A 24172-nucleotide genomic window follows, 5' to 3' on the forward strand; every position below is an offset into this window, starting at 1 on the left:
TGAGCCGGAAGGCAAAGCTCTCAATTTACCGGTCGATCTACATTCCCATCCTCACCTATGGTCATGAGCTTTGGGTCATGACCGAAAGGATAAGATCACGGGTACAAGCGGCCGAAATGAGTTTCCTCTGCCGTGTGGCGGGTCTCTCCCTTAGAGATAGGGTGAGAAGCTCTGCCATCCGGGAGGAACTCGAAGTAAAGCAGCTGCTCCTTCACATCGAGAGGAGCCAGATGAGGTGGTCCGGGCATCTGGTCAGGATGCCACTCGAACGCCTCCCAAGGGAGGTGTTTAGGGCACGTCCAACCGGTAGGAGGCCATGGGGAAGACCCAGGACACGTTGGGAAGACTTTGTCTCCTGTCTGGCCTGGGAACGCCTCGGGATCCCCCGGGAAGAGCTAGACGAAGTGGCTGGGGAGAGGGAAGTCTGGGCTACCCTGCTTAGGCTGCTACCCCCGCGACCCGACCCCGGATAAACAGAAGAAGATGGATGGATGGATGGATGGATGGCAACCTAAAATGTTGAAAGAGCCATATTGGACCAAAAATACAAAAACAAATCTGTGTGGAGCCGCAAACAATTAAAAGCCATATTACATACAGATAGTGTGTCCTGAGATATAAATTGAATTAAGAGGAGTTAAAGAAAACTAAATGACCTCAAATATACCAACAGATGAGGCATAATGATGCAATATGTACATATAGCTAGCCTAAATCAGTGTTTTCCAACCACCCTGTCGTGGCACACTAGTGTGCCGTGCAGAGATGATGTAATTTCACCTATTTGGGTTAAAAAATATTTTATGCAAACCAGTAATTATAATCAGCAAATAAAGTGTCTGTGCTGTCTAGAGCTCGGTAGAGTAACCGTGTAATACTCTTCCATATCAGTAGGTGACAGCCGGTAGTTAATTGTTTTGTAAACGCTGTATCTAATACTTAAACCCAAAAAATAAACAAAAGGTGAGTGCCCCTAAGAAAAGGCATTGAAGCTTAGGGAAGGCTATGGTAAACAAAACTAAAAAAAGAACTGGCTACAAAGTAAACAAAAACAGAATGCTGGACTACAGCAAAGACTTACAGCATGTGGAGTGGACAGCGTCCACAAAGTACATCCGTACATGACATGACAATCAACAATGTCAACACAAAGAAGGAGAGCGTCCGCACAACTGAAATAGTCTTGATTGCTAAACAAAGTAGGTGCGGGTTGAATAGCGCTCAAAGGAGGACATGAAACTGCGACGGGAAATTACCAACAAAACAGGAAAAGCCACTAAAATAGGAGCATAAAACATGACACACAGGAAAACACCAAAAAACTCCAAAAAGGTCCCGGCCTAATGTGACAGGTCGTGACAATAGTTTGAGACAAGAGGTTATGGTTCGAATTCCTATAAAACACTTGCCAGAATGACTTTTTACTGTCAATATCGACTACTGAGTTTCATTTTGTAATGTTTTCTGCCAGTGGGGTGCCTCCGCATTTTTTCAATTAAAAAAATGTGCCTCGGCTCCAAAAAGGTTGAAAAAGACTGGCCTAAATAGCATGTTGGCATCGATTAGCTTGCGGTGACCAAATATGTCTGATTAGCACACTCCACACAAGTCAATAACATCAACAAAACTCGCCTTTGTGCATTCATGCACAACGTTAAAAGTTTGGTGGACAAAATGAGACAGAAAAAGAAGTGGCATGAAACACTACTAGAAAGTCGGTGAAAGTAAACAAACTAGGGTGAGTTCAAGGACTGCCAAAATTAGTAGGACAAAACGGCGCTCGGCAAATACTCGAATCAGTGAAGCATGTTTAATGTAAATAGTGTGCTTTATAACAATTAGGGAGGTTTGTGTGATGTTTGTCCTGCAGAAACCATATTAAAACAAAAATATATTTTTTTCCATTTTTCATACATTTTTGAAAAAGCTCCAGACAGCCACTAGGGCGGCGCTAAAGAGCCGCGGGTTGACGACCCCCGTTATATAGCCTTGAATCACAAGCGTCTCAAAGGGATGCACAAGCTACAACGACATCCTGGGCTAAGATCCCACATCAGGGCAAGGAAAAACTCAACCCAATGGGATGACAATGAGAAACCTTGTCTAGTGCAGTTATCTCATCATTTCAATGTTCTATGTCAGGGCTCGGGAACCTTTTTGGCTGAGAGAGCCATACAAGCCAAATATTTTTTAAAGTATTTCTGTGAGAGCCATATATATATATATATATATTTTTAACACTGAATACAACTATATGCCTGCATTTTTAAGAAAGACCAACATGTTTAGAGTATAATAAGTCTTTTTAATAACATTGTTATTCTGAGGCTAACCAACAATACTTCTTACCATTAATGCGACTTCTTGAACAGGTGCGGTAGAAATCGGATGGATGGATGAAAATGCATGAGAATGTTTTATATTTTGAACGTTATTTTTAACACTGTGATTACCAGCGGAATTATTCATTACTTATCATGTTAAAGGGGAACATCATCAGCAGACCTATGTAAGTGTCAATATATACCTTGATGGTGCAGAAAAAAGACCATCTATTTTTTTAACCGATTTCCGAACTCTAAATGGGTGAATTTTGGCGAATTAAACGCCTTTCTGTTTATCGCGCTGGAGGCGATGACGTCAGAATGTGACGTCTCCGAGGTAACACACCCACCATTTTCATTTTCAACACATTACAAACACCGGGTCTCAGCTCTGTTATTTTCCGTTTTTTCGACTATTTTTTGGAACCTTGGAGACATCATGCCTCGTCGGTGTGTTGTCGGAGGGTGTAACAACACTAACAGGGAGGGATTCAAGTTGCACCACTGGCCCGAAGATGCCAAAGTGTCTGCCGCCAGACCCCCATTGAATGTGCCAGAGAATCTCTCCACATTTGACCGCCGATACTAAGACAGACATGGCACAGAGATGTATGGATAACCTGCAGATGCTTTTGCGACGATAGTCAACGAAATCACAAAGGTGAGTTTTGTTGATCTTGACTGCTAGCTAATCGATGCTAACATGCTAATTACCGGCGGTGCTAAAGCAGACATGGCACAGAGATGTATGGATAACCTGCAGATGCATTTGCAACTATATTACGTTTCCTTCCACCCACATTTAATGCGAAACAAACACTTACCAATCGACGGATTTAAGTTGCTCCAGTGTCAAAAGATGCGAAAGTCCTGATCGTTTGGTCCGCACATTTTACCGGCGATGCTAACGCAGCTATTCGGCCATGCTATGGCTATGAATAGCGTCAATAGCTATTCGCTCAATAGCTTCAGTTTCTTCTTCAATACTTTCATACTCCAACCATCTGTTTCAATACATGCGTAATCTGTTGAATCGCTTAAGTCGCTGAAATCCGAGTTTGAATCCGAGCTAATGTCGCTATATCTTGCTGTGGTATTCCCATTGTTTGTTTACATTGGCAGCACTGTGTGACGTCACAGGGAAATGGCCAGTGTCTTCGCAGAGAGCGAAAATAAGGCACTTTAAAGCTTTATTTAGGGATATTCCGAGACCGGTAAAATTGGAAAAAAAAACTTCAAAAAATACAACAAGCCGCTGGGAACTGATTTTTATTGTTTTTAACCCTTTTGAAATTGTGATAATTTTCCCCTTTAAGCAATGTCAGCTAAGATTATTCTGAGAGCCAGATGCAGTCATCAAAAGAGCCACATCTGGCTCTAGAGCCACAGGTTCCCTACCCCTGTTCTATGTCATAACTACGACTTTTTAACTCATGATTTTGACTATTCCATGACTATCATTAATGTTATCTCAATAGCATGACTTTAATCGCATAATTGACTTTTTATCTCATATTTTGACTTTCTCATTGCATGAATTTGACTTTCTCTCTCACATTGTGTTATCTCCTAATTTTAGCTATTTCATTGGGGCTTCACGGTGGCAGAGGGGTTAGTGCGTCTGCCTCACAATACGAAGGTCCTGAGTAGTCCTGGGTTCAAATCCAGGCTCGGGATCTTTCTGTGTGGAGTTTGCATGTTCTCCCCGTGAATGCGTGGGTTCCCTCCGGGTACTCCGGCTTCCTCCCACTTCCAAAGACATGCACCTGGGGATAGGCCCCTCCCACCTCCAAAGACATGCACCTGGGGATAGGCTCCTCCCACCTCCAAAGACATGCACCTGGGGATAGGCCCCTCCCACCTCCAAAGACATGCACCTGGGGATAGGCTCCTCCCACTTCCAAAGACATGCACCTGGGGATAGGCCCCTCCCACCTCCAAAGACATGCACCTGGGGATAGGCCCCTCCCACCTCCAAAGACATGCACCTGGGGATAGGCCCCTCCCACCTCCAAAGACATGCACCTGGGGATAGGCCCCTCCCACCTCCAAAGACGTGCACCTGGGGATAAGTTGATTGGCAACACTAAATGGTCCCTAGTGTGTGAATGTGAGTGTGAATGTTGTCTGTCTATCTGTGTTGGCCCTGCGATGAGGTGGCGACTTGTCCAGGGTGTACCCCGCCTTCCGCCCGATTGTAGCTGAGATAGGTGCCAGCGACCCCAGAAGGGAATAAGCGGTAGAAATGGATGGATGGATGGCATTATTTTGACATAAGTACGACTTTTTATCTCAAGACTTGAATCTTATAATTATGACATATCTCATAAATCTGACTTTTTATCTCTTAATCATGACTTGTTTTAATCTCATAATAATAACTCTTATAATTTTGATGTTCCGTTCTCATATTTATAACTTTTTATCACATAATTTTGACTTTATTTCCCTCAATTGAGTTTTTATTTATGACTTTTTATCACATAATTTTGACTTTATTGCTCATGATTGAGTTTTTATCTCAAAATTGTGTATATCACATAATTTCGACTTTTTATCTCATAATTTTGTTTTTTTTAATCTAGTTATGACTTTTTATCTCATCTGTTTTTTCAATTTAATTATTACTTTTTATATCATCATTTCAACTAATTATGTCATAACTATTATTTTTTATCTAATATTTTTGCCTTTTTTTCCTGATAATTTTGAGTTCTCATTTAGTTATTATGCCTTTTGATCTCATAAATTTGACTTTCTTATCTCATAAATTAAGTTTTTTTAAATCTCGTAATTATGATTTACCCAGTCCATAATTATGGACTTCCATGAATACTCCTACCTACCTAACATTAGCTGAGCGGTTGCAAGGATAATTTTTTTTTATTATTATTATTTTTTTTTAAACCATTGTCTCTCTTTTTCTGCTTGGAAACTGGCAGGCTTGTCAGCTCTTGCTACAGCAGCAGCAGCAACAGCAGCTCCTGCAAAACCAGCGCAAGTTCCCTCAGCCACAGCCAATAAGACAACAGCCAGACCCACAGCAGGTAATTTATTATTGTTATGCAATCACTTACCTGTATCACTGTCTCCATCCCACTACAGACTGTTGTGATCGCCACTATTCATTCATACACAACACTGAATTTGGCAATTGGTTATAGTGGGGGGGTTCACCAATTACGCTCTTATTCTGCTCATTCCGATGTGTGATCGTCCTTGAGTGAGATCGTTTGATACCAATACTGATCACATTTATTTGTGGGTGTTTAACAATATCAACAATGTCAGTGTCCTGGATATGACGTTAAACTACATCCAGGTATGAGATGGGAGGTTGCGTTTGGGGTTAGTGAGTCCCAACTAATGTCTATAAAATGCACACAAAGAACCGTTTGCACCTTCTCTTGTGACTGGCGGGCGGTCAGCGCCATAAAGCTGAGCGGGTCCCTGGGTAAATGGGGCGCGGACAACAAACAGGACAGACTAAGTTCAACAGCCCAGTAAGGCAATTAGTCTAGGAGAAGGATCTCTGATATAAAATACCCCTTCCAACCCGCACCAAGCCAGCGTGGAAGGTGTAGGCTAATAACCAGCATGAAAAGTACGCCAAATGGCAGAAACATGCTGAGGCTTTCGTCCAGCGGTGGACTGACAACGGCTGATGATGAACAATATCAAAACCATTTTTTAACTAGTTCCTTATTCTCTTTTATTGCACAAAACACACCTCAATCCAACCCACTTCTCCAAAGTGGGCTGGCTCAGGGTGGAGGACAGAGTCAAACAACTTGCACTGAGCCTAGTCTATAAAATCCGCTACACCTCCTTGATACCGAAGTACATGTCAAACTACTTCCTTAACGTAAATGACCGCCATAACCACAACACCAGGGGGAGCTCCACAAACCACGTTAAACCCAGATTCCGATCCAACAAAGGTCTTAACTCATTCTCTTTCTATGCCACATCAATGTGGAATGCACTCCCAACAGGTGTAAAAGTAAGTGCATCTCTCTATTCCTTCAAAAGCGCTCTAAAACAAAACCTCCAGGCAACTTCAACACTTTACTAATACCCTCCTCCATTCACATCCCATCTCCCCGGATTATAAACAACTCAAATGTACTTCTAATGTATATACTTGTTCTTATGCTATGTGAACTCACTATGTTCTCTGCTGGCTGTACATATCCTACTAAGTAAGACCTACACTGTTTCAATGTCCACATTTCTCTGTTGATGCAATTGTTGATGACTGAAGTTCTGATATCAATCAAAGCTCCTCATCCCACCCCCTGGATTGTAAATAATGTAAATAATTAAATGTACATACTATGATGATTAACCTGTGTGATGACTGAATTATGCTGATAGTATATATTTGTACCATGAATTGATTAATGTGGACCCCGACTTAAACAAGTTGAAAAACTTATTGGGGTGTTACCATTTAGTGGTCAATTGTAGGGAATATGTACTGTACTGTGCAGTCTACTAATAAAAGTATCAATCAATCAATCAATTGTGTGATCAAAACAAAGTCAACGGTACACAATACCACTCTACCACTTATTTAAATCCTTTGTTTTTGTCCTGTGTGCAGGGAATTATTCTGAGTTTGTAAACTTTGACAAAAAAAAAAAATAGTTTGAGAAAATGAATACATTTGCTGGTGTTTTTTTTGTTAAACCTCTTGCGTTATGGCCGGCAAAGAAGCATCTATAAATTAGCCTCACCATTTTATAAGCCGCAGGGTTCAAAACGTAGGAAAAATGTAGCTAATAATTGTCCAGATCCGACCAATTCAAATGTTTACATTTACTGCACTATAAGGCGCACCTTCAATGAATGGCCTGTTTTAAAACTGTGTTCATATACAGTGGGGCAAAAAAAATATTTAGTCAGCCACCCATTGTGCAAGTTCTCCCACTTGAGGGACGGCGTGGCGCGGTGGGAGAGTGGCCGTGTGCAACCCGAGGGTCCCTGGTTCAATTCCCACCTAGTACCAACCTCGTCACGTCCGTTGTGTCCTGAGCAAGACACTTCACCCTTGCTCCTGATGGGTGCTGGTTGGCGCCTTGCATGGCAGCTCCCTCCATCAGTGTGTGAATGTGTGTGTGAATGGGTAAATGTGGAAGTAGTGTCAAATCGCTTTGAGTACCTTGAAGGTAGAAAAGTGCCATACAAGTACAACCCATTTATCATTTACTTCAAATGATGACAGAGGTCTGTAATTTCCATCATAGGTACACTTCAACTGTGAGAGACAGAATGTGAAAAAAAATCCAAGAATTCACATTGTAGGAATTTTAAATAATTTATTTGTAAATTATGGTGGAAAATAAGTATTTGGTCAACCATTCAAAGCTCTTACTGATGGAAGGAGGTTTTGGCTCAAAATCTCACAATACATGGCCCGTTTCATTCTTTCCTTAACACGGATCAATCGTCCTGTCCCCTTAGCACAGGGGTCGGGAACCTTTTTGTCTGAGAGAGCCAAGAATCCAAATATTTTAAAATGTATTCCATTAAGAGCCATATAAAAAAAATTTCAACACTGAACACAACTAAACGTGTGCATTTTTAAGTAAGAGCAACAGTTCTAGAGTATAATAGCTTCAGAATAACATTGTTATTCTGAAGCAAACTGTGGAGGGGGCGTGGCCTGCGGGCCTGCAGCGAAGCAGGGTGTTGCCAGGATCGGCCTCGAAATCAGCGACAGATTCGTAGATGGCCCACCTGGGCCTTGTTATCTAATCACCTGTTGCTCTCTTATAAGCAGCAGCCAGGAGGAGAGACGGGGTTGGGGTTGGAGCCAGAGCGCGAGCGAGAACGAAAGAGGAAAAGACAATTGCTAGGAAGCAACTGAGAGACTTATTGAAAAATAAAACAATATTGTAACCCTGAAACAGGCTCTCATGTCTGTCGGTGCTTGGTGGTCTGAAGAACCCCCAGGAGGGCAAGCCCCACACTAACCAATAATAAATACATAACTTCTTACCTTTAACTCAACTTCTTGAACAGGTGCGGTAGAAAACGGATGGAGGGATTCAAAATGCATGAGAATTTTTTATATTTTGAGCGTTATTTTTAACACTGTGATTACAAGTGGAATTATTCATTACTTATCGTGTCAAGCAATGTCAGCTCAGATTTATCCGAGAGCCAGATGCAGTCATCAAAAGAGCCACATGTGGCTCTAGAGCCATAGGTTCCCTACCCCTCAAAATCTCACGATACATGGCCCCATTCATTCTTTCCTGAATCTATCGTCCTGTCCCCTTAGCAGAAAAACAGCCCCAAAGCATGATGTTTCCACCCCCATGCTTCACAGTAGGTATGGTGTTCTTGGGATGCAACTCAGTATTCTTCTTCCTCCAAACACGAGGAGTTGAGTTTATACCAAAATGGATACATGGATGATACAGCAGAGGATTGGGAGAATGTCATGTGGTCAGATGAAACCAAAATATAACCTTTTGGTATAAACTCAACTCGTCGTGTTTGGAGGAAGAAGAATACTGAGTTGCATCCCAAGAACACCATACCTACTGTGAAGCATGGGGGTGGAAACATCATGCTTTGGGGCTGTTTTTCTGCTAAGGGGACAGGACGATTGATTAAGGAAAGAATGATTGGGGCCATGTATCGTGAGATTTTGAGCCAAAACCTCCTTCCATCAGAGAGAGCTTTGAATGGTTGACCAAATACTTATTTTCCACCATAATATACAAATAATTTCTTTAAAACTCCCACAATGTGAATTCCTGGATTTTTTTTTTCACATTCTGTCTCTCCCAGTTGAAGTGTACCTATGATGAAAATTACAGACCTCTGTCATCATTTTAAGTGGGAGAACTTGCACAATCGGTAGCTGACTAAATACTTTTTTGCCCCACTGTATAAGGCGCACCGCATTATAAGGCGCATAGAATAGATGCTACAGTAACGTTATGCATCCTTTAGATCAGGGGTAGGGAACCAATGGCTCTAGAGCCAGATGTGGCTCTTTTGATGACTGCATCTGGCTCTCGGATAAATCTGAGCTGGCATCGCTTGACACGATAAGTAATGACTAATTCCACTTGTAATCTCAGTGTTAAAAACAACGTTCAAAATATAAATTATTCTCATGCATTTTTATGTTCAAGAAGTTGCGTTAATGGCAAGAAGTAATTTATTTATTATTGGTTAGTGTGGGGCTTGCCCTCCTGGGGGTTCTTCAGACCACCAAGAGCCTTTTTTAGGGTTCCAATATTGTTTTATTTTATTTTTCTCTCAGTTGCTTTCCAGCAATTGTCTTTTTCTCTTTCGTCCCCACTCACGCTCTGGCTCCAGCCCCAACCCTGTCTCTCCTCCTGGCTGCTGCTTATAACAGAGGGGCAGGTGATTAGATAAAAAGGCCCAGGTGGGCCGTCTACGCACCTGTCGTTGATTTCGAGGCCGGTCCTGGCAACATCCCGCTTTGCTGCAGGCCCGCAGGCCACGCCCCCTCCACAGTTAGCTTCAGAATAACAATGTTATTACAAAGAAAAAGAGACTTATTATACTCTGGAAATGTTGGTCTTAAAAAATGCACGTGTTTAGTTGTGTTCAGTGTTAAAAAAATATATTATATGGCTCTTAGGGAAATACATTTTAAAATATTTGGCTCTCTCAGCCAAAAAGGTTCCCGACCCCTGCTTTAGATGGAGCTGCGCTAAAGGTAATGTCAACAAAACAGTCAGGTCAGTCAAACCTTATTAATAGATTACAAACCAGCGTTCTGACAACTACGTTCACTCCCAAAATGAATAAACAGCTGTTTTATTATATTCCCCGAGGTAAAGTCAGTGACGTGTTATTTCATTTATCTTTTAACAACAGCAAAGTATAACATGAGGTGCAACATTTATATCACATAGTGGAGGGGAACTTTTCCTCGATTCAATAAACAGGTAAAAAACAGTCTGATACTGTTACGGTAAATCAAACGTTAGTGCAATCACAATATAGTAATACTCGAAATAGTGCAAAGCATTAACAATATATCAATAACACAACGTTGCTCAAACGTTACACACAAAATAAAAATGTAAAGCTCACCTTCTGAAGTCATTCGTCATCCACGAATCCCTCAAATTCTTCTTCTTCTTCAGTGTTCTCTCGCTGCTGCTCTATTCCCGTCTTCTACTGTATGACTGATCGCCTTGAGTTTAAACTCTGCGTCGTAAGCGTGTCTCTTAATAGGAGCCATTTTGGGCTCTTTACATAAACACACAGAAACGGCACGCCTCCCGCAGTCATATAGATTAGATAGATTAGATTAGATCAGGGGTGCCCATTACGCCGATCGCGAGCTACCAGTGGACCGCGGGGGGTGTGTCAGTCCATCTCCAGCCAGGCTTTTAAAAAAAAATAGACCTAAAAATGAGTGATCATCAATCTTCACCAAGACGTCACTTAAATGACATTCACGGTACCGGAAAGGTCTTGTGAGATGACGCTGGCTGCTGCAAGATCATTATAATTAAAAATGACAGAGAGGAAGGCGAGAAACACTTTTTATTTCAACAGACTCTCGCGCCGTACCTTCCGTCAAAACTCTAAAGGCCGACTGCACATTTCCTATCTTCACAATAAAAGCCCTGCTTCATGCTGCCTGCGCTAACTAAATACAGAGTCTCGGAAAACTGGCGTGCACAAGCGATCCCTCAGAAAGCTGGCGTGCACATCACTTGTGCACGCCAGCTTTCCGAGACTCTTATTTTGTTAGCGCAGGCAGCATGAAGCAGGGCTTTTATTGTGAAGATAGGAAATGTGCAGTCGGCCTTTAGAGTTTTGACGGAAGGGACGGCGCGAGAGTCTGTTGAAATAAAAAGTGTTTCTCGCCTTCCTCTCTGTCATTTTTTCGTAATAATGAACTGGCAGCAGCCAGCGTCATCTCACAAGACCCTCGGGTGCCGTGAATGTCAATCAAGCAAGCTACGGAATTTGCCACCAATGTTTTTCTTGTGAAGTGTATGGAAGCTGGATGAATTAGATGCCAAAAACCAACCACTTTCATGTGGTATTGTACAGAAAGGACAACTTTTTTTCTCCTCCATTTGAAAATGTGGGCGTTATCATCATTACTGTCTGATTCCAATCAATGCAAGTCATCAGAATCAGGTAATACACCAACTTATATTCTTGTCTTCGTGAAAGAAAGACATCTATATGTGTTACACATGCTTGTATTATCATTAAACACATTTAACTTGTTTACAAAAATGTCTCTTTCATAAATAAATAAATATAAATGATATATATAAATGAGGTAGATCCCCTCGAGTTGGTCAATTGAAAAGTAGCTCGCCTGCAGAAAAAGTGTGGGCACCCCTGGATTAGATAGTACTTTATTTATTCCATCAGGAGAGTTCCTTCAGGAAAATTAAAATTTTCAGCACAATCCCATTCAAGATCAGACAAACATTAAAGGGAGACAGAACAGGATCGCTGACGGGTCTGCCGGCTTCCAGCGCCCCTTACAAAAAAGATGAGATACAGGGAAACAAGGGGGGGAATGGGAGAAAAAAATAAAAGGTTAAAAGAAAATAAAAAAATCGGTCATAGCCTGGGCCCTGGAGAAGGGGTGCAGACTGAGGCCAAGGGAAAAAAACAACTCATAGCCATAGTACACATCCCTCTTACATGTGTGTAAGAGGGAAACATCAAAGAACACAGAGGACATCAAAGACATTACAGCAGCAGATACAAGCAGACACTTCTACATACAGCTAAGAATAAAAAGTAAAAGAAACATATCCACTGTGGTGGCCTCTGCGGTGTTCCACGCCATCGTCTGCTGGGGTGGAGGGAGCATGGCCAGAGACAGGAGCAGACCCAACAAAGCAACCAAGACAGCCGACTACACTCTCGACCAGTGTCCAGTCCGCATGGATGAGCGAGGATACGTCCAAGGTGACTGAGGTGTCCGACACCTGCTCACCCAGCCAAGACACCGCCAAGCCTCTCCGTCCCAGCTCTATCCTAGCATGCACCGCGTTTTTCTTCTTCTGCGGGGGAAAATGAAATCGGCAGCTGCTTACCGTAGTTGCGAGACCTGTCGTGGCTCAATATTGGGCCATATATAAGGCGCACTGGATTATAAGGCGCACTGTCAGCTTTTGAGAAAATCGGAGGTTTTTAGTCTCGCCTTACAGTGCGGAAAATACGGTACTCAAACGCACCGTCCACGCACCCTCATTTTGTAGAACACCTGATGAAATGATAACGTAAAAGAGAAAAAAAAACAGTCCAAAACCGCTGTGCGCGGAAGAAAGCACGAGCCAAGAGAGTGTTACTGCTGTGATGATGCAACCTCGAGTCCACTCAACTCCCGACACGGATGAAGAGGACGACAAAGACGTCACTCTTTGGTCGGCTGCAAGTGTTACAGGATAGACAGATTTATCCCACACTGGGGAAATGACCCTATTTTCCATACAATATATTAGCCGCACACTCGAAAAAATAAATGTCCATATATTGGCCGCACTGGACTATAAGTGGCAGATATATATGTTGTGAAATGAGTTATTTACACAGAAATAATCTATAATTGTTTATTTACAAACCTTAATCGTCTCCAAACAGTGTTTGTAACACGGCAGTAAAACGGCGGATCAAACAAAACAGAAGTCATGGTCATGGACCCACTAGCTAGCAAGCTAACTTCGCTAGTTCTCCAATCAGCTAAACAGACTCAATAAAGCCACGCTGACCTTTTGTTGAATTCACTGAGGAATTTGTGAAAGTGAAACAATACAAAAAGAATGCCATTGTAAGTTAATAATACGAACACAGACACTCGTAAAAACTAATAAACTAATGCCAACAACGCTAGCTTCATTACATTACGATGCATGAAAACACTCCTACAGACATCACAAACGGGACGCTTTAGCACAGGGGTAGGGAACCTGTGGCTCTTTTGATGACTACATATGGCTCTCAGATAATTATTTATATAGCGCTTTTCTCTAGTGACTCAAAGCGCTTTACAAAGTGACACCCAATATCTAAGTTACATTTAAACCAGTGTGGGTGGCACTGGGGGCAGGTGTGTAAAGTGACTTGCCCAAGGACACAACGGCAGTGACTATGATGGCGGAAGCGGGAATCGAACCTGGAACCCTCAGGTTGCTAGTACGGCCACTCTACCAACCGAGCTATGCCGAGTAACCGTGTAATACTCTTCCATATCAGTAGGTGGCAGTCGGTAGCTAATTGCTTTGTAGATGTGGGAAACAGCGGGAGGCAGAGTGAAGGTAAAAAAGTGTCTAATGCTTAAACCAGGGGTAGGGAACCTATGGCTCTAGAGCCAGATGACTGCATATGGCTCTAGAGCCAGATGACTGCATATGGCTCTCAGATAAATATTAGCTGACATTGCTTAACACGATAAGTAGTTAATAATTCCGCTGGTATTTACAGTTTCAAAAATAATGTTCAAATAATAAAACATTCTCATGCATTTTAATCCAACCATCCGTTTTCTACCGCACCTGTTCAAGATGTCGCATTAATGGTAAGAAGTATTATATGTATTATTGGTTAACTTTTATAATAACAATGTTGTTAAAAAGAATAAGAGACTTATTATACTCTACAAATGTTGGTCATGCTTAAAAATGCATAAATTTAGTTGTATTCAGTGTTGAAAAATGTTATATGGCTCTTACGGAAATACTTTGTGAAATATTTGGCTTTCATGGCTCTCTCAGCCAAAAATGTTCCCGACCCCTGCTTTAGTAAGTAAGAATTGTTTTGGTTATATTGTAAAACTTACAAACATTGCTTGGAGTGATGAATGAAGAATTATTTTTGAGTAAAAACGCTATGGATGGCCAGAAGATTCACAGAGGGCAATTGTGCTTCCGATCACAGCACAGCAGCACCTGCAGTAAGCAAACTTGTCTAAAAGATGATGCCATAGCACAAACAATAATTGATTGATTGATTGATTGATACTTTTATTAGTAGATTGCACAGTACAGTATATATTCCCTACAATTGACCACTAAATGGTAACACCCCAATAAGTTTTTCAACTTGTTTAAGTCGGGGTCCACGTTAATCAATTCATGGTACAGTGTATTTGCTTTTAATTTTTTAGAAATATAGCTAAAAAAAAATGTTTCAAGCTGCAGGGTTCAAAGCACAGGACTAAAGGAGCATCTTTTAGTAAAAAATGTTCTACCGTTCCTTTTCTACAGTAGAAGCGGTAAAAAATTATTAAAAGTAGCCCAAATGTCCTACCCCTCGTTGCGTAATCCTGCAGGTATTTATACCAAAGGGTATGACCACATTACCACAAGAGGGAAACATTAAAAAAACAGAGGACATAAAATGCCTAAAGCATCCACTTCAATATATATATTAGGGCTGGGCAACGATTAAAAATTTTAATCGAAGTTAATCGCACTATTTCTCCGATTAATCGCGATTAACTGCATTGTATACGCAAAGCCCAATAATGAATTCAAAAGTAGTGTGTAGTGCACCTTTATTGGAATATTCTCCCACATGAACAAAAGCGCCAAAACATTTGTTGTGCAAACACAATTTAAATCAGTCCTTGTTAAACAGTAGCAGTTAAATAGCATATTTGATGAAAATCAACTCCAAAAATGTAAATACAAACATTTAAGCTCATTGCCACTGCCAGGGTATTTAAGTTATCCTGTTTGTTATGGAAAATAAATATAATCTACATACAAATCTCTGAGCCACAATCATAACATCTGAACAGGCAATTTCTGAGGTAACAGCAGAAACATTTTTTTTTTATCAGGGATCTTATGTTTAAAAAAACCTATATTATAGGTAGTGGGCTGTTTTAGGGAATTTTTGATCAAATTATCCATAGTAGCAATATTAATAATGTTGTGTTTATTCTGCGTAGTGCACTTAAAATAATTATGACCATATCTAGGAATTGATATGATGGGAATTTTCCGATTGTTTGCTTGGTGCTTTGATAAACTGAACGCATCATATTCATGGTACTATATTGTGATGTTATGAGCCAGGGAATAAAAGAACTACCCTACCCAGCATGCAACAGGAGTGAGGAGCATGCGCGGTAGCCCGGTATAGGTTGTGTGTCGCCATGACGGCATCTTGTATGTTGTGATATGCACGCTCTGAAAGTAAACGTTAAGAACTCAGCCAACACTCCTGGTCTGCATTATTCATAAATAGACAGACAACACATATACTCCGCTGCTTCACAGGCCGCTGGATGTAGCCGGCAAAGTATTCCCATGCTAGCTAGCCGGTCTAGCGAGCACGCCTCATTCAGTCCAAAACGGCCCGATCTATCCACATCCAGAATTGTCTGGCGGTCGTAAGTGATCCCGGAGTGACCACGCTGTAAGCCAGCCATGACATTTGCAGAATTGTTCGGTATTTTTGCCAAATGTTCCATCTTTACCAAGAGCCCCTCGACGCCATCTTGTTAAGAAAAGGCGTTAACAAAATAAAAGCATGTAAACAACATGCGCAAATGTGCGATAAAATAATAGTCGGCGTTAATAGATTGATGATTTAACGCGTAATTAACGCATTAATTTGCCCACCCCTAATTTTTACATACAACAGCAAAATAAAAGCAGTGAAAAACTCAAAATGGACGAGTCCGTCCAACACAAACACAACAACGCAGCTTTTTTCATCAGGATTATTATTGCCAAGCAATGCATTTATTCTGATTCTTTGCTCAACTTTAGCTGGCAAGGATCGTTGCTATTCTGCAGCAGCAAAGACATCAGCATGGTGGAGCAGCTGTGGGGAGCTCCAAATTGTCCCCCTCTCACCGTGGAGGAAGTCTGTCCAACCAACCCATGGTCGACTCCTTCCCGCATCCCGCCTCAGACCTTCACTCCAAAATGCAAGGGATATACTCTGGTGAGTGCAATGTGGTTATACAGGACTGTCTCAGGAAATTAGAATATTGTGATAAAGTCCTTTTATTTTCTGTAATGCAACTAAAAACATGACAATGTCATACATTCTGGATTCCTTACACATCAACTGAAATATTGCAAGCCTTTTATTATCTCAATATTGCTGATTACGGCTTACAGCTTAAAGAGGAACATTATCACAATTTCAGAAGGGTTAAAACCAATAAAAATCAGTTCCCTGTGGCTTATTTTATTTTTCGAAGTTTTTTCAAAATTTTACCCATCACGCAATATCCCGAAAAACTGCTTCAAAGTGCCTGATTTTCACCATCGCTATATCCACACGTCCATTTTCCTGTGACGTCACTGCGTGATGCCAATACAAACAAACATGGCGGATAGAACAGAAAGATATAGCGACATTAGCTCGGATTCAGACTCGGATTTCAGTGGCTTAAGCAATTCAACAGATTACGCATGTATTGAAACGGATGGTTGGAGTGTGGAGGCAGATAGCGAAAACGAAATGGAAGAAGAAACTGAAGCCATTGAGTCATATCACGACAGACAACGGCAACGAGGACGAATTCGGCGATCGCCTTCTAACCAACGATTGCATCTTTTGACAACTGGTGCAACTTGAATCCGTTGATTGGTATGTGTTTGTTTGGCATTTAAAGGGGAACATTATCACAATTTCAGAAGGCTTAAACCAATAAAAATCAGTTCCCAATGGCTTATTTTATTTTTCGAAGTTTTTTTCAAAATTTTACCCATCCCGGAATATCCCGAAAAAAGGCTTTAAAGTGCCTGATTTTCGCTATCTGTGAAGCCAGCGTCCATTTTCCTGTGACGTCATCCAGTGATGCTAATACAAACAAACGGGTAGCACAGCAAGATATAGCGACATTGGCTCGGATTCAGACTCAGATTTCAGCGGCTTAAGCGATTCAACAGATTACGCATGTATTGAAACGGATGGTTGGAGTGTGGAGGCAGATAGCGAAAACGAAATGGAAGAAGAAACTGAAGCTATTGAGCCATATCACGACAGACAACGGCAACGAGGACGAATTCGGCGATCGCCTTCTAACCAACGATTGCATCTTTTGACAACTGGTGCAACTTGAATCCGTTGATTGGTATGTGTTTGTTTGGCATTTAAAGGGGAACATTATCACAATTTCAGAAGGCTTGAAACCAATAAAAATCAGTTCCCAATGGCTTATTTTATTTTTCGAAGTTTTTTTCAAAATTTTACCCATCCCGGAATATCCCGAAAAAAGGCTTTAAAGTGCCTGATTTTCGCTGTCTGTGAAGCCAGCGTCCATTTTCCTGTGACGTCATCCAGTGATGCTAATACAAACAAACGGGTAGCACAGCAAAATATAGCGACATTGGCTCGGATTCAGACTCAGGTTTCAGCGGCTTAAGCAATTCAACAGATTACGCATGTATTGAAACGGATGGTTGGAGTCAGGGGCGCCGCTAGGGATTTTGGGCCCCATGAAAATAATCTTTACAGGGCCCCCAACACATAATTTCATCATCATTAGGGGCCTCTCTGGGCCCCACTCCATCATGGTCCCCTAGAATCCGTCTCCTCTACCCACCCCTTATGGCGCCCCTGGTTGGAGTATGGAGGCAGATAGCGAAAACGAAATTGAAGAAGAAACTGAAGCTATTGAGCGAATAGCTATTGACGCTATTCGGCCATGTCTGCCTTAGCATCGCCGGTAAAATGTGCAGACCAAACGATCCGGACTTTCGCATCTTGTGACACTGGAGCAACTTAAATCCGTCGATTGGTAAGTGTTTGTTTGGCATTAAATGTGGGTGGAGGGAAACGCTGGATGCAAATATAGCTAATGTACATACAGCTAGCCTAAATAGCATGTTAGCATCGATTAGTTGGCAGTCATGCCGCAGCCAAATATGTCTGATTAGCACATAAGTCAATAACATCAACAAAACTCACCTTTGTGATTTCGTTGACTTTATTGTTGCAAATGCATCTGCAGGTTATCCATACATCTCTGTGCCATGTCTGTCATCGCCGGTAAAATGTGCAGACACTCCGGCACATTCAATGGGGGTCTGGCGGAAGATTTCTTTGACTTTATCGTTGGAAATGCATCCGCTTTGAGTCTCGCAGGATATCCACACAATCTTTCCATCTCTGTAGTAGCATAGCTTTCGTCGGTAAAGTGTGCGGAACAAACGACTGACCATTTCGTCGGCTTTCCCCACACCCTCGTATTTTGAACAAATTTCGTCCAATTTCTTGCCACTTTCGCATCTTTGGGCCAGTGGTGCAACTTGAATCCCTCCCTGTTAGTGTTGTTACACCCTCCGACAACACACCGACAAAGCATGATGTCTCCAAGGTACGGAAAACAGTAGAAAAAACTGAAAATAACAGAGCTGAGACCCGGTGTTTGTAATGTGTTTGAGAAAAGGGCGGCTTTATTACCTATGTGACGTCACGTTCTGACGTCATCATTCTGAGAGCGAGACATAGAAATGCGTTTAATTCGCCAAAATTCACCCATTAAGAGTTCGTAAATCGGTTAAAAAAATATATGGTCTTTTTTTGCAACATCAAGGTATATATTGACGCTTACATAGGTCTGCTGATAATGTTCCCCTTTAAATATGGTTGGAGGGAAGCTACAAATGAGGCATAATGATTTAATATGTACATACAGCTAGCCTAAATAGCATGTTAGCATCGATTAGCTTGCAGTCATGCCATGCGCAAATATGTCTGATTAGCACATAAGTCAATAACATCAACAAAACTCACCTTTGTGATTTCTTTGACTTTATCGTTGGATATGCATCTGCTTTGAGTGTCGCAGGATATCCACACATCTCAGTCGTACCATCGCTGTCGTCTGTAGCGGTGGTACGACAGAACAGAACAAACAAGGGACTTTCGCATATTTTGAACACCGGTGCAACTTGAATCCGTCGATTGGTATGTGTTTGTTTGGCATTAAATGTGGGTGGAGGGAAAGGCTGGATGCAAATATAGCTACTAATGAGGCATAATGATGCAATATGTACATACAGCTAGCCTAAATAGCATGTTAGCATCGATTAGCTTGCAGTCATGCCATGCGCAAATACGTCTGATTAGCACATAAGTCAATAACATCAACAAAACTCACCTTTGTGATTTCGTTGACTTTATCGTTGGATATGCATCTGCTTTGAGTGTCGCAGGATATCCACACATCTCTGTCGTAGCATCGCTATCGTCGGTAGCGATGCTACGGCAGAACAGAACAAACGAGGGACTTTCGCATCTTTTGAACACTGGTGCAACTTGAATCCGTCGATTGGTATGTGTTTGTTTGGCATTAAATGTGGGTGAAGGGAAAGGGTGGATGCAAATATAGCTACAAATGAGGCATAATGATGCAATATGTACGTACAGCTAACCTAAATAGCATGTTAGCATCGATTAGCGTGCCGTGACCATTGATATGTCTGATTAGCACACTCCACGTAAGTCAAGTTGAATCCCTCCCTGTTCGTGTTGTTACACCCGACAACACACCGATGAGGCATGATGTCTCCAAGGTACGGAAAACAGTCGAAAAAACGTAAAATAAAAGAGCTGATTTGACTCGGTGTGTGTAATGCGTTTGAGAAAATGGTGGATTGCTTCCTGTTGTGACGTCACGGGTGAAAGGTCATTGCTCCGACAGGCGAACAATTGAAAGGCGTTTCAATTGCCAAATTCACCCTTTTTAGAGTTCGGAAATCGGTTAAAAAAAACATAGTTTTTTTTCTGCAACATCAAGGTATATATTGACGCTTACATAGTCCTGGTGATAATGTTCCACTTAAAGAAAACTCAAAAATCCTACATTAAAATTTTTTAATATTTTCTCAGACCAAGTAAAAAAACAAGATTTATAACAGCAAAACAAAATCAAACATTTGAAAACGTCAATTAATGCACTCAGTACTTGATTGGGAATCCTTTTGCACGGATGACTGCATCAATGCGGCGTGGAATGGAGGCAATCAGCCTGTGGCATTGCTGAGGTGTTATGGATGCCCAGGATGCTTCAATAACGGCCTTTAGCTCATTTGCATTATTGGGTCTGGTGTCTTTCAGCTTCTTCTTTACAATACTCCACAAATTCTCTATGGCAGGGGTGCTCACACTTTTTCTGCAGGCGAGCTACTTTTCAATTGACCAAGTTGAGGACATCTACCTCATTCATATTTATAATTTATATTTTTTTATGAAAGAGACATTTTTGTTAAAAAGTTAATGGTGTTTAATGATAATACAAGCATGTTTAACACATGTAGATTTCTTTCTTTCCTGAAGACAAGAATGTAAGTAGGTGTATTACCTGATTCTGATGACTTGCATTGATTGGAATCAGACAGTGGTGCTGATAACGTCCACATTTCCAAATGGAGGAGAAAAAAAAATCCTCCTTTCTGTCCAATACCACATGAAAGTGGTTGGATTTGGCATCTCATTTGTCCAACTTGCATACTCCTTTTTAAACACTTTGTTATGAGAGTAGCATATGTGTGTGTGGCCCTTTAATGTCTGGCAGCAGGTGAGTGATGTCAGTGAGTGTGTGGGCGAGAGAGGAGAGGGAGCGGTCGCTGGGGGGGGGGGAGTGGCTAGTGTTGTTATGTGGGATTTTGACTGTGTGCAAGACGTAAATAAAAAGCCACGATTTGCAACCAATCACCGGAACTCGTCATTTTGCCCTGGAGTCCGGAATTGTGAAGACCCACTGCCGGGTAAAGTGAAGGGTGTTGCCCCGAGAATCCATCGGCCCTGGAGAAGTGTCTCCCCTGCGCTCCTTGACTACGGTCTAGGCGCCGGGAGTAGGAAAGGTGCAACAACTTTATAAGAAATACATTGGCATCAAACTCCGTAGCTTGCTAGCTTGTGCACTCTAGCTTTCTGAGACTTTTATTTTGTTAGCACAGGCAGGATGAAGCAGGTCTTTTATGGTGAAGACAGGAACTGTGCAGTCGGTCTTTAGAGTTTTGACAGCAGGTACGGCCCAAGAGTCTGTTGCAGTGTTAATTTTGTTGACGAAAAATTTTCGTTATAGTTATCGTGAACAACCTTTTTTTCCTGACTAAAACGAGACAATAACTAAATAAAAAATAATTTACGTGGACTAAGACGATGAGGAGGTGTATTGACATTTGTCAACGAATAAAAACGAGACGAAAATGTCTGCCAGAGACGAGGTCCAATCGGAACTCATTTCGTTAGGAAGAGGCGGGAGGAGTTGGGAAGAGAACCAATCAGAGCGACGTGGTAAGGAAGTTACGTAAACGGGAATGCGCTGCAAAAGACAACATGTCAACGCCGGGGAGGAAAAGGAGAGAGGACATATGGGAACATTTTATATTTGACATCAAAGATAACAAGACGCAGTGTAAGAAATGTAGCGCGAGGATTACGGGGAAAAACACAACAAACTTGAAGCGACATTTACAGTCCAATCACCCCGAAATCCACACACAGGTAAGCATTTTCCACAACTCACGCAAAGTTATCCCGTTTATTAAACGGCGTACTCGTGAAATACTAAATTTCTCCTCCCTCTTGGAGATATGTTTAAGAAACATGGAGTGTTTCATCACTTTTATGAAGATGACTGCCAAATTTATATGCAGATTTCAAAAGGCCACGCCCCCTGACACCCCTTCTTAACTGTCTATGTGACGTCAAGGCTTGGTTAGCCCAGAATTTTTTAATAATGAATGAGGGAAAAATGGAAATTTTAGTTTTTGGTCCGGCCCTCACTGACTTGGGACCATTGCAACATGATGTGTGTCCCAAAGTCACCAGCCTTGGCGTCACTATAGACAGCCATTTTAAACTAGACAAACAAGTCAATGGCGTTTTAAAATCGTGTTTTTATCACCTTCGTCTTTTAGTAAAGGTTAAACCGTTTTTATCTTTTAACCTTTTTGAACAAGTCGTGCATGCTTTTATTTCAAGTGGCCTGGACTTCTGCAATGCACTTTATGCTGGCATTAGCCACAAAGCTCACTCCCGGTTGCAGTTAGTCCAGAACGCGGCAGCAGGACTTTGAACAGGGGCCAGGAAACGCCAGCATAGAACCCCAATTCTTCAGAGTTTGCACTGGCTCCCTGTTCATTTTAGAATTGAATTTAAAACATTGCTGTTTGTTTTTAAATCTTTACATGGACTGGCACCTCAATATATCTCGGACCTCATCCAAACTTACATTCCTGCGCGCGCTCTGAGGTCCGAGAGCCAGCTCCAGCTCGTGGTGCCCAAGACCAGACTTAAGACCAGGGGAGACAGGGCCTTCTCTGTGGTTGACCCTAAGCTCTGGAACACTCTGCCCCTCCATGTTCAAACTGCTTCCACAGTGGAGTGTTTTAAGTCTCGTCTTAAGACCCACTTTTATTCTTTGGCTTTCAACACTACGTGAGTTGTGTGGTCCTCTGTTGTCCTCTGTGTTTTTTATACACTTTTATTTTTATTTTACTGTTTTAATTGATTTTACCCTTTAAAATAGTTTTTAATCATATTTGTTTTTATATTGTTTTTATTGGTTTTATGTTTATTTATTTTTTGTTTTTATTCAGTCATTGGTGGAGCATAATATATATATATTTTTATTTATTTATTTATTTTTATTTTTTTACAATTGTTTTTAACATGGCTGTGCAGCACTTTGGAAACGTTATTGTTGTTTAAATGTGCTATATAAATAAAGTGGATTGGATTGATTGGATAAATTTGAGACATGATTTTCATCAAAATACGACTCGTATCGGTGATTTTTCCGCCGTTTTGCTTTGACTTTCAGAAATTGAAGGGAAAGTTTACATATTACCCTTTAGTCGACTAAATCTACTGTAGTTTTCGTCGACTATAATCTTATGATATTTCGTCAACTAAAACTAGACTAAAACTCTCGCGACTGTGTTGGATCCATTATGGATTGAACTTTCACAGTATCATGTTAGACCTGCTCGACATCCATTGCTTTCCTCCTCTCCAAGGTTCTCATAGTCATTATTGTCACCGATGTCCCACTGGGTGTGAGTTTTCCTTGCCCTTATGTGGGCCTACCGAGGATGTTGTAGTGGTTTGTGCAGCCCTTTGAGACTCTAGTGATTTAGGGCTATATAAGTAAACATTGATTGATTGATTGATTGATTATATTACTGCTATGAAGTGTTTAATTTTATTTTAATATCCTTAACGGACAAGCGGTAGAAAATGGATGGATGGATGGACACATCGAGAGGAGCCAGATGAGGATGCCACCCGAACGCCTCCCTAGGGAGGTGTTTAGGGCACGTCCAACAGGTAGGAGGCCACGGGGAAGACCCAGGACACGTTGGGAAGACTATGTCTCCCGGCTGGCCTGGGAACGCCTCGCGATCCCCCGGGAAGAACTAGACGAAGTGGCTGGGGAGAGGGAAGTCTGGGCTTCCCTGCTTAGGCTGCTGCCCCCGCGACCCGACCTCGGATAAGCGGAAGTGAAGTGAAGTGAATTATATTTATATAGCGCTTTTCTCTAGTGACTCAAAGCGCTTTACATAGTGAAACCCAATATCTAAGTTATACTTAAAGCAGTGTGGGTGGCACTGGGAGCAGGTGGGTAAAGTGTCTTGCCCAAGGACACAAAGGCAGTGACTAGGATGGTGGAAGCGGGAATCGAACCTGCAACCCTCAAGTTGCTGGCACGGCCACTCTACCAACCGAGCTATACCGCGGAGGATGATGGATGGATGGATGGATGGACGTCCCAATTGGTGTGAGTTTTCCTTGCCCTTATATGGGCCTACCGAGGATGTTGTAGTGGTTTGTGTTGTGGTTTGTGCAGCCCTTTGAGACACTAGTGATTTAGGGCTATATAAGTAAATATT

General features: G+C 41.7%; 1 protein-coding gene across 9 annotated transcripts in view; it reads left to right on the forward strand.

The window, feature by feature from the left end:
* LOC133541272 (trinucleotide repeat-containing gene 6B protein-like) overlaps window positions 1-24172 on the forward strand; it is a 113225-nt gene that overhangs the window by 43780 nt on the left and 45273 nt on the right. For all 9 annotated transcript variants that reach the window (XR_009803822.1, XR_009803824.1, XR_009803823.1 and 6 more), the window contains 2 exons: window positions 5267-5371; window positions 16082-16259. Coding sequence is in view for 5 of the 9 variants with exons in the window: in XM_061884570.1 (XP_061740554.1) it covers window positions 5267-5371; window positions 16082-16259 (283 nt within the window). In the remaining 4 variants the exon portion in view is untranslated. The remainder of the gene's footprint in view (window positions 1-5266; window positions 5372-16081; window positions 16260-24172) is intronic.

This window comes from Nerophis ophidion, linkage group LG23, assembly GCF_033978795.1.
Source record: "Nerophis ophidion isolate RoL-2023_Sa linkage group LG23, RoL_Noph_v1.0, whole genome shotgun sequence".
Classification (NCBI taxonomy): Eukaryota; Metazoa; Chordata; class Actinopteri; order Syngnathiformes; family Syngnathidae; genus Nerophis; species Nerophis ophidion.